This window comes from Triturus cristatus, chromosome 7, assembly GCF_964204655.1.
Source record: "Triturus cristatus chromosome 7, aTriCri1.1, whole genome shotgun sequence".
Lineage (NCBI taxonomy): Eukaryota > Metazoa > Chordata > Amphibia > Caudata > Salamandridae > Triturus > Triturus cristatus.
The window spans coordinates 1,703,525,072-1,703,537,171 of record NC_140590.1 but is presented as its reverse complement, the minus strand read 5'-3'; the positions used below and the strand labels follow the sequence as shown (position 1 = coordinate 1,703,537,171).

At 46.8% G+C, this 12,100-nt stretch overlaps 1 protein-coding gene across 1 annotated transcript in view; it reads right to left on the bottom strand.

The window, feature by feature from the left end:
- Positions 1–12,100, bottom strand: part of LOC146812815 (alpha-2-macroglobulin-like protein 1) — an 820,867-nt gene that overhangs the window by 549,017 nt on the left and 259,750 nt on the right. The window contains exon 15 of the mRNA XM_085615206.1: positions 10,233–10,382. Coding sequence (XP_085471332.1) covers positions 10,233–10,382 — 150 coding nt within the window. The remainder of the gene's footprint in view (positions 1–10,232; positions 10,383–12,100) is intronic.

Genomic DNA, 12,100 nt, shown 5'->3' with positions numbered 1-12,100 from the left:
TGTTCTCCCTTTGAACCAGTTCACAGCTATCCCTTGTGGCTTTTCAGCCTCAGGATGGTGTTCCTTGTCACCATAACATCAGTGCAGCGAGTGACTGAGCTTCAGGCTCTCTGCGTTAACCCACAATACACTAACAAGCTACACTTAGAAGCTACAGAGGAAAAACTTTGGTGAACAACCTTAAAAAAAAGGTAGAGGTCTGCTCCAGGATCCTGTCAGCAGGAGCTGGAAAAATAATTGAGCAAACTGCTATCTGTTGGGCATGATGGGGCACTGATGCTCACTGTTCACAATGCTGCAGCCTTTACAGCTACATTACTATGTATTGCCCCATCTCTTACTTTAAAAACAAGTAAAGAGCGTTCGTAAAGGCCTTTTTTAAAAGGTCACTTTTCATTTTACTTAAGTGACTTTTAAGGGTATTACCCGTTTTTCCTTCTAACTTTTAAAGTAATTCTTTAAGATTGGATATATAACCTGTTTTAAGGTTGCAAGTCTGCTGCATATGTCTACTGGGTTTTCCAAAGTAAGGCAAAGTGGATGTGACTTTGAAAGAACTGCTCCGGGGTCCATGCACATGGGTAGGACTATTCAGTGCTTGTTGTTATCAGTGGAGATCCCCTGAGAGAGAATATTTTTAGTCTCGGTGTAGGTGCAATAGTCTGAGTCACACTCATTATTCAGAATGAGAGACCAATATGGTGAGGGCTTTAAGACGAAGACCAGTACAATATCAATACAGAAAACTCTACTCCTATCAGACTGAGTTCAATTACAACGAAATAGGGAATATGACATGTGATTGATTAGTGCCACTCTTTAAGGAATTCATAGCAAAGGTGCACTGGTAGGAAGACTCTTAAATTCCAGTTTTTTCATGATATTTTAAGTGATCAGGATAAAAATATCTTAGTTACAGTTAAACAGTTTTCAACAAAAGTGATCTATTAGGTTGATTGAGTACCCTTTCACTTCTAAAGGCTCTGGAGAAAGCTAAAAATGTGTCTTGTGTTACTTTAGAAAAATACACAGCTGGTGAGGACATTCGCAGGAGTTCTAATGCACTGAGGAAGCATTAAATGTCAACCACCACTCTTTAGTTTCACGACTGTTGGTTGTGTATTATACAGCTAATCCCATCACTTAATGCCTACTTATGTGTCTTTAATGTACTCAGTCATACAACACATTAGATTCCATGCCATCATACTTTCTTATGCATCTTTTATCTGCATGGCTGAAACGTGTTTCCAGTTTCCACTTATTGCCTTTTGAACTTTTCCAGGCTTGCTAATCATTGGTAAAAAGTCTTTCAAGACCTTCCAAATGAAGTAGTATTATGGTGTGGTCCAAGTCAAAATGCCCTATGAGTCGGTAAAGTGGGGCTTATCTCCACGTCCTTGATTTCATTTGCATTGTTGACCAACGTGATAATACTGATGAAAACCATTATCAGATGTATAATCCACAAGCGACACCATCACAATCAACAATAAAATGTGTGTGGTCATTTGTTGACTCAGAGTGCCCCTCAGTGTTCTTAATCCAGGTGAACACTTTCATTGAAGGTCAACTAAGTGAATTAACTCCAGTTTGGAAAGTATTGGCTCTGGGTCATTGAGGACCTATAGCTGGAATAGTAAAATAATTGATGAGTAGGCAAAAAAATGCTGAAGTAGTGAGTGAGACTAGCTGCAGTTCTAAACTAACATAGGCTTGAATATCTCACCACACAAGTGTATAGGAAATGGAAATCGATGTTCACATTAAGAGTAATTCAGTTTAACGTAATCAATATCATAAACTTTAGAATCATTTTATCTTGTCTTGGTTAGCCTTTCAACCCTCAGGATTCAACAGAAGAAACATTTATCAGAGTTTAAAAAGGGGGAGGAGGGGAGGAGCCTAGCGCTTGACCAAGATGGCCACGTGAGCCTTGAGCTCCCGCGACCCTCGCGCCCTCCTGCAATTATCCTGTCCTAAATCCTGTTTTTCATGCACGGAATCCTGCAGATGAGTCACGGCTAGGGCGATTGACGTTGTCCGGGCTAAGAACGCCCACCGGGAACCGAAGTTGTGCATGGCGGAAGATTGCGGCCTACCCCCAAAGGATGCCAGGGGCTCGCGTTGGCAGGATGCCCGGCCACTAATTGAACAACAGCGGCCTTGGGAGGTGTGAACTGGCGGACGGGTGCCGCTGCACTTTCGCTTTCTCGCCCTTTGCTTGCTCTGGCCCGGGAGTGCTTCATACCGATCCCCTGATATCTGGAGGACCTACACTCGACCCTGGCTAGCTGTTGAAGTTCTGGTTGACCCTGTTTCCTCTGGCTGAGCAAGGGACGTCTTTTTGTAACTGACCGCCCTGCTGTTCGAGATGTCGGCCAAACCGGAGGTTAACAAGCTGAAGTCTAAGGCTACCAGGCGGGGAGGCTATACCCAATCCAACAATATGGATCGCTATGCCCAGCAGAAGGGGTCGCCTGGTGGATCGGGACAGTCGCTGGAAGTACAGAAGGCCGATCCATCCCCAGCCTCGGAGTTATCATTGCAGGATATCAAGGGGACGATTGAGGGGATGCAATCATCGATTGGGCGACAGTTCGAGACCCTGGCGCACAAGGTGGACATGATTTTGGTTGATGTCAACTTGATTCGCGCAGACCTGGGCAAAACCAATGAGCGGGTCAAGTCCCTGGATCTCAAGACCACTGGCCTCGCGGATGATGTCTCGGAACTCCAGGTTGAGGTTCGCAAGTTACGGACCGCGAATTACCTCTCCGCCCGCCGGCTCGAAGACTTTGAAGGTCGGGCCCGGCGCAACATTGTGCGCCTTATTGGGGTCCCGGAAACTTCGGAGGAGCTCTCCGTGGATTTACTCGTCAAGGACTTGGTGGTGAACCATCTTGCGCCTAAGGGCCTCGGCAAGTTTTTTGCGGTTGAGCGGGCTCCCCGAGTGCCTGGCGGAAGGCCTAAGGTGGGAGCCCCCCCGCGACCGATTGTCGCCCGGATCTTTCACTTTCGAGACCGAGACGCTATCCTGCAAGCATCAAGGGTGAAAGGCCCGGTGCCTTTTCAGAATGCCTCTGTGAGCTTTTATCCTGACTTCACCCAGATGGTGCAGAAGCAAAGGCAGAGTTTCCTGGGGGTGAAGAGGCGGCTTAGGGAGATGGACCTGAAATATGCCATGCTTTTCCCCGCCAGGCTACGTGTGGTGTATGAGGATCGGACTTTCTTTTTCGAATCGCCGGACATGGCAGGGGACTGGTTGGATGCGCTCCCTCGACGACAGCCCGGCGGGGACCATGTGGTTGGAGCGGAAGGCGACCGGGATGGACAGGAGTGACACCTCCGGTGTCGGTCTGTTTTGACTCAGCCCCAGACAGTGACTAGCACCCTACTGCAGTAATGGGAGGGCGGCGGGGGGAAGATAGGAGCTCTTTCCTCCCTTGGGGTACTTTTTGTAGATTTGTTTTTGATAGGGCGACAGGCACACTGCAAGTTGGGGGGGCTTTGCAAGCTGACGCAGGGGTGCAGGGAGGGGGGGGGATTTGGGATGTTGGGGTTGTTGTTGGGGTTTTTTTTCTTGCAAGGCGTAGTAGTTGTTGTCAGTATTGTCCGATTGTGGTTCTCCGGGGGGGGTGGAGGTCTCTTTGTGTTCGGGGATGGGGGGTAGGGGCTTAAACATAATTAGCTGGAATGTTAATGGCTTAGGGGATCGTATTAAATGGGGGATAGTCCTACAATTCTTGAAACGGACCTCGCCAGATGTGGTCCTCTTGCAGGAGACCCACCTTATAGGGAATACGTGTTATGCACTTAATAGAAAGGGTTATAAATTCATTGCTCACTCGGGGTTCTCCTCGGGCTCCAGGGGTGCGGGCATACTTGTTAGAGCTTCCCTACCATTCGAGGTTGATTCCACCATTGCTGATGATAGGGGGCGCTTTGTGGCTGTGGCGGGGAGGTGGGAGGGCAGAACGTTGGTATTGGTTTCTGTTTATGTCCCTCCTGCCTTGCAGGCCTCCACGTTTGCTGATCTGGGCAAGGCCTTGTTGGAACTCCCTGAAGGGCTGCTGGTGGTGGGTGGAGACTTCAATGCGGTTGGATCTGGATTGTTCGATAGGTACCCGCCCAGGGACACCGGGGGGGCTCAGAAGTTGCTTCCTGACTTTATAGATACTTTTGGCCTGGTAGACTGTTGGAGGCTACGGCACCCCACTCAGAGACAATATACCTTTCACTCCGGGGCCCACGGTAGTCTCTCTCGGATTGATTACTTGCTCACTCTGGCTGCGCACGCCTCATTGGTATCTGAGGCTAGGCACATGGCACGGGGTATATCCGATCACTCGCCGGTGTGGGCCTGTCTGGATATTGGCCGGGTAGTGGGGGGCAGGGTGGCTCCCATTAACCCCTGGTACTTTCGTGACCCCAAGCTGCGCAGTGCGTTGCTGAAGGCAGTTGATCACTATTTTCAGGATAATCAGGGTTAAGTTGAATCTGCGGTGTCCTTGTGGGAAGCGTTTAAGACCGTATTGAGAGGGGTGGCCCTTTCCTTGGTAGTGGCAGCCAAGCGGCGGAGAGACGCCGAGGTGACTCAAGTTGAGGACGAGGTTGCGGCTTTAGACGTGGCCTTGGAGGAGGTCGTTGCGGCGGCCACACTGCATAATTTGAGCTTGAAGCAATTGGAATACAGGGATCTGGTGACGAACGCTGCCAAGACCCTCAGTAGGGAGCAGCAGGGTCGATTGTATGATGTCGGTGATAAGGCCGAGAAACTGTTGGCGTGGTTGGATAAAAAAGAGCGTGTTAATCGAGTGGTGCCGGAGTTGTCGATGGATGGGGGAGAGGTTGTCACTGATCCCGACGGTATAGTCCAGTGTTTCTCGGACTATTTTCGTACGGCATACACCTCGGTTTCGGATAGGCCGACTGAGGACTCGTGCGACCTTCTGCGTGATATTGCTCTGCCCTGCCTTTCTGCCATAGATAGGGATGACCTCGATGGAGATATAACTGTTGACGAAGTGGCGTGTGCTATCCGTGCGTTGCGCTCGGGTAAGGCCTCGGGCCCAAATGGTTTGCCGATTGAGTTGTATAAGCTTCGTCCGGATAAGTTGGCTCCTCACCTGCGCGCCATGTTCGTGGAGGCGCGGGTGAATGGGTTTCTTCCGCTCGATCAACGACTGGCGACGATTGTGGTAATACACAAAGACGGTAAGCCCCGGGATAAGTGTGGTTCCTATCGGCCGATATCACTTCTTAACGCCAAGCCGAAAATCCTTGCCAAGATCCTTGCTAACCGCCTGGTCCGGGTGCTTGGAGATTTGATCCACCCGGACCAGTCGGGCTTTATCCCGCACCGTAACACTGCACTGAATCTTAGACGCCTTCATGGAGTGATTGCTAGGACGGGCACGATGCGAGAGCCGGCCATTGTGGCGGCCCTCGATGCCACGATGGCTTTCGACACGGTGGAGTGGGCATACCTGTGGGCTGTGCTAGCCAAGTTCGGCTTCGGGCCTGGCTTTGTAGGCTGGGTGAGGTTGCTTTATGAGGGGCCCCTTGCTAGCGTCGTGGTGAACGGGCGGGCGTCGACACCGTTCGAGCTCGGGAGGGGCACCCGGCAGGGCTGTCCCCTGTCGCTGTTGTTGTTCGCCCTTGCTCTTGAACCGCTGGCGGCGTGGATACGATGGCACCCGGATATACGTGGGATTCGATGGTCGCCTGACCACGAAGACCGTATTTCGCTTTACGCCGACGATATTCTGTTATACCTCACCTCGCCTAAGAAATCTCTCATAGTGGTTTGTGACGTCTTGACTTCTTTCGGTAGGAACTCTGGTCTTGTTATTAATTGGGGAAAGTCATACTTGTATGTCCTGTGTGGTGATGTCCCGCCTGTCCCGCTTTTTGTACTTAGGGATCTATATTTCCACTGACCCCACTTTACGATACGAGAAAAACTTGCTCCCTCCCTTGGCACGTTTGCGGCGGGACGTGGCGGGCTGGCGGCGGTTGCCGCTTTCCCTCCTTGGTCGCGCCGCCCTGTTTAAAATGATGTCTCTTCCCCATTTCCTCTTTGCCTTACAGAATACCCTTGAATTGGTCCCGGCCAGTTATTTCCGAGAGGTCGAAAGCTTCCAGCGCGCGCTATTGTGGGAAGGGCGACCGCGCATAGCGATTGCTAAGTTGACGCTTCCGTGGTACGACGGGGGTATCGCGCTTCCAGACATTCGACGTTATTATTGGGCCACTCAGTTGAGCGCGATTAACCATGGTGTCTATGGTCCGGCGCTGAGCCCCGGCTACGCCATGGACCGGTGGTTGCTGCGCGGGGGTAATTACCACAGAGCGTTGTACTCGAAGTCGTTGGACTTAACCCTTACGGGGCCCACCAAGGTGGCCGTGCACGTGTGGAAGGTGGCGACAGATTCACTGGGCTGGAAGGGTAAGCTTACCCTTGCCACCCCGTTGTTTGACTCCGATATTCTGGGAAAGCTTTGGCATACAAAAGGGTTTGAGAAATGGGACCTGATCGGTATATCCAGGGTTGGAGACCTTTTGGTTAAGGGTAGGGTGAAGTCATTTCAGGAGCTACAGAAGGAATATGAACTGGGGAACACAGAGTTCTTCCGATACGCTCAAGTGTGTCACGCCTTGCGGTCAGTCCTTGTGGAGGGGGAGACGGTGCCTGAGTCCTCTCCGTTAGAGGACCGGATCCTGGATGCCCATATGCCAGAGAGTACGATCTCTCTCATTTATAAGAAATTAATTAATGTTCAGGCAGATCTTCTTCTAGGGTTGCGCGATCAATGGACTAGGGATGGCCTCGAATTAGATGATGAGGATTGGCAGTATGCAGTTTCTTCTCCCAAAGAGGTCGCGATCCCTGCGCGCCTGCGGCTGGTGCAGCTTAAAATACTCCATAGAGTTTACGTGACAGGGCCTAGGCTGGTCCATATGGGTTTCTCTGAGGAGGGCCTATGTAAGAGAGGCTGTGGTATGGTGGGCATATTATTTGGGAATGCGGTGCGATCATGGAGTTCTGGAAGCGAATCCACGATGTGATGGAGGAGGTGACGGGCATCGTCATGCAGCCGGAGGCGCGGTGTTGTCTCCTGAATGTTTGGGGTCCTACTGACCACGACGCGGCACAGACTCAGTGGGTGACCCTAGGGAACATGGTAGCTAAGCGCGACATCGCTCGCCTGTGGGGCTCTACTAGGCCTCCTACATTGACAGCGTGGATGGAAAACATGGATTGGAGCATGTTTAGGGAGAAGACAGTATATTGTGCTCGAGGGCGCCCCCGGAAATGGCACACCATATGGGGGCGATGGAACCAGTATAGAGGGGGCATATGCCTGCCCCCAGACCCGGACCCGCCTGAGGAGCAGCTCTCCCCTTAGCACTCTTTCCGGCTTTGTAGTCTTTGCTGGAATGTGTTTGCCTTCTTGAGTCTCTGCCTTCCCCTCCTTTCCCTTACTATAGACCTGTGTCTGATGGACGAAATGGGGCTCGCCCCCCCTGATGGGAACCCTTTCTGTGCTTTAAGTACTTATCGCCTTGCTTGTGTTTGGGTTTGGGTTTGTGTTTATTTAAAATAGAACCTTTTGATTCTCCTATCAGTGAAATGTGGACGCTCGTTTGTGTTGTGTTTCTAAAGCTGCCGTACCTCCGGGTTGTCGGCTGAATAGCTGTGTCCCTGACTTAAAAGAATAAAGGTTTTTAAAAAAAAAAAAAAAAAAAAAGGGGGAGGAACATTAACAGCACGTTAAAGAAGTTCTAGTTCTTTGTGGGCAGACTTATAAAGCACAAAGCGGGCTATGAACAAACAGTGTGCTTCAAAACAGAGGTAGCAATAGTGCAAGAAGTGAGGGCAATGGAGGATCAGAGCATATGCATTTTTATTAAAGCAATAAATGGAGGGGGTGGAGTAGTCCATGTAGAGCTATGCAGAGCAAGAGCTAGATCAGGGTTGATTGGAGGAAGTGTTGGAGCAGCTATGGTGGGTCCTGTAACACTGACTATAGGCTAGTTTCCAAAAATGCAGTTTTCATGTACAAATTAGGTCAATCTACCAAAACATTGTCATGGATAAAACAAAGGTATCAACACTTCTAGAAAAGACTACGCCTAATTTAGCAGTGACTGTTTCTTTGGATTGCAAAACAAGCACATGGTACAAAAGGTCGGATCTGGCCCTTTTTAATGTAAGGAAACCTTTTTCAACTCTTGCATTAGTGTCTGAGTGATTAATATGGGGATCTGAGTCCCTTTTGCTCATCACTCAGATACATTTGGGTGCCATCCTCATCAAGCATCACAAGCTTCTGGATTTGTTACCACGGCGATGTAAAGCATGCCATATGAGATGGGTGACTAGAAGGATAATTGTAGTATTTATTTGCAATGCTACAATATCATGATTTAACAGCTACAGAGCATGACATGACATGGCCGGAACTTGATGTGTTCTACCATGCAGCGGGTCCACAAGTGCCCCAATCTGAAAGGTGCCCTCACATATGAGGAATGAAAAATCAAAGACAACCTTCACAGTGGTAGTTTCAATGCAGTAGCACTTGTCCAGGTCCTTTTGTTAGAACTGATCTACTATAGACAATTAAAGAATGTTGGAAAGATAAGAGTGGTTTGAGATCCGGTTGATGTTTCCTATTGGAACAAACTGGGGTGTTGTATTTCGAAGGAGTATGTTTCCAATTTTTTATTGAGAATGCAGCAGATAATGCGATACCTTGTTCAGTTCTGCCATGTAGAATGTGATGGCTGATGGTTGCTATTTTAAGATTTGAGAAAGTATTAGATTGACTGTCCACTAACTTGACACCTATCAATAAAACTATATGATTAGAATTCTATACGTGTTCCTGAACCCTTTCTTACCATTTCAAGATCTCCCATAACATTGGCAACTTTTATTCATGGCATGGATGAAATCCTTTTCTTTAGCATTGATACCACAAATACATTGTGAAGTATCCACCACTCAGCAAGCTATGCACCTGTGCAACGGTTTACTTAATACAACTGTATGTCTTCTTCATCTCAGCTATTCAGCACCTTCTCCAAAATGGATGTAAATCCTTCTTACAGTGCCAATGAGACCCACACTACTTCTACAGTACATTCTTGAGTTGGAGACCTGTGATTACTATAGACATTAACATCTGGATCTTCTTCAGAACACACAATAATCAATACCACATATCCACAGATGCTCCAGTACAACACCCACACCCTGCCTCTCATGGACATATTGTATATCTTCAGCAAAATTCATCCTAACACCATAGTACCACTACCATTTTGGAGTGTTACAGTCTTTTTACTTCAATGGAAACCATGTAATTCCTCCAGCACCTTCTACAGCATAGAAGTTAGTCATTCATATATCTTTATGGAAAGGCTACGAAAAACTAATGGCCTCATTACAAGTATAGGTTCTATATATCACAACTGGGAAATAATGATACCACTGGGTTTGTTATTTATCGGGTGTGATAAATAGCATCTACTATGAGCTTGTGGGGAATAACATGCAGAGTTTAGCACACCAAAACCTGCATGACAGGGTAATTACTGTATGGTTTTCCCCTGTTACATTTTCGGCAGGTTTGGCCTGCCAAAATGTAACCAAGGTGTAAGTACTTTATGCAGCCGATGTGTTAAATATAACTCAACTCGTATTTCGATCTGTGCACAAACAGGGGTTTGGACAGGGGTTGAAAAAACAGCTGTCTCATACTCAGGCCCTATGTCCATTCTGACTGATGCAATCTTATACTTCATAGAAATCTTATATAGAAGGTAAGCGTCAATACATCTCCATGGAAACCCACCTAACACCACAGGACCAATTCCATCTAGAGCAGAACAATCTTTGCACATCAGTGGAAACTATGTCATTCCATCATCACCTTCTACAGCATAGAGGCTAGTCATCCATACATCTATATGGAAACCCACCAAAACACTATGTCCATTTTGGACTGCTGCAATCTTTGCCCTATTGAAGCACAACATATAAGCAAGGCTTCAATATACCTCCATGAAAACTCATCATGAAACCCATTTAGCTTCCTTAGCGTGAGTATGAGTATGTATTAAAGCTCTATGAATGCGTTATCATAAGTGTGGAATGGTCCAGACATTAAGACTACCAGGTTTTGTTTCTAGTGACAGACTTTTCGGGGCTTACTACTTACATTATCTGCGGTGATCTCCTGTTCAGGCTTCAGTAGAAGGACACTGAGGTCAACGGCCCTCACAGAACAAAGGGAGAGAGGAGCTGCGCTAAGCTGGAGTTGAATCTTAGCACCTGGGAGATCCTGCTGCTTTGAGAACCCAAGAGTGACCTTGTGAGAAACAAGAGAACTGAATCAACAACAAAGCCAAGAGTGATTTTCAGAGAGACACTTCCAACCACATTGTAGAAAACAGACTTCACTGTTGGTGTCATAGGATTCCTGAGTTCTTAAGTTGTTCAACCTGCTCCCCTACTTCCTCCTATCTAAGGCCAACCAGGCAAATTTGTATTGGGACCTAAAAACGTCTTTTTGTGTAATTGGTTAGCTCCCAGTCCAGCGCTAGGGAACCACTTCAGGGGTAATCGTTTGTGCTTTACAAGTAAACTAAAAATAAAATATATAAATAAATACATAGGATTTTAGGCCATGAGCAGAGCTTTGCCACAATTACTGCATGTTGTTAATTAGGTGCTTAAAAAGGTAAATGGAGTCACATGCATAGTTCATGCTTTTCTTCATTATTTAGTGCCTGAATTAGCTGTTCCTTAAATTTGGCCTTTGGGGTTATTGCTAGGAAATATAACAAGCATTTGCAATGCAATAGGTCTCGCATTTTCGAGAGTTTGAGCTTTTGGCATTGTAAATGATAATGCTTTTTTAATATGTTTTGAAAAGTTGCAAGCGGTGCGTAAACACGCACTTTGTACTTATAGTCCTTGCTTTCGAGAAGCAAGGGTAACAGTCAAAAAGGACAACTTTGCTTCTCATAAGCAACGACTAAGTACAAAGTGTGTGTTTGCGCACCACTTGCAGGTTTTGAAAACACAAATAAAGACCTATTGCATTGAAAATGCTTGTTAAATGCTATGCAACCTGCCTTATGTGACTATAGAGCATGCATTAGGGTGACTAATTTGCATTAAAAAGGATAGGTTTAGGGCTGGCAAAAGGTTTAGTTTGTCAGGTTGAAATGGCAGTTTAAAACTGCAATAAATGCTGCAGCAGCAGGCCTCGGTGATAGCTACGTTTGTGGGTGGTACAATGAGTGCTGCAGGGCATGGGTAAAAGTAGTATCAGTCTGTCTTACAAGTAATTACATTTGCTAATTCGGTGTAAGGCAATGTTACCATGTTTGAAGGAAAGAGCATAAGCCTTTAGTAGTGGTTCGCATTGGTAAAGTGTGCACAGTCCTAAAGCCAACAAAAAACAAATTCACCAAAACTGACAGTATGAAGGCAAAACACTTTGGGAAATACCAGACCACGGATGTCAGATGTAATTGCCTGCCCTCCTAATGTTCCACTATGCACCATCTGATCCATTATAGGAATGCGGACAGTTTCAGCATACTGCTTGTAAAGCTTTCCAGACAGGTGTACTGTTTAAAATGTTAACAACTATTTGTGTTTCTTGATTTCATATCCACATTTGCCCAGTTTCCTGCCACTTGTCTATTCCAAGATTGATGACAGGTAATTTTAATGGCTGCACTAAAAGGGACTTTGCAAGTTTCTTCCTTGAATGTTTGAACTAACACCTAGTAACTCATTAGGAGCTGAAGACGAATGCAAGCACTTTTTAAATAATTGCACAGCTTTATTATGGCTCATCACTAACAACACTGAAAGAGTCTTGAGTGATGCAGCCATGAATATGGGAAAACAGAAAAATGTAAGATGGAGGTCAGGGGTGAAATGGTTTATTCTGCTTTACCTATCTTTAGTGTGACCTTTCCCATCAGTGCCATTTGCATTCCTAGGGTTAAATTATGAGATCTAAGTAACTAATAAGGAGAAGCAAATAATATTTCAGGCTTACTTTTGAAT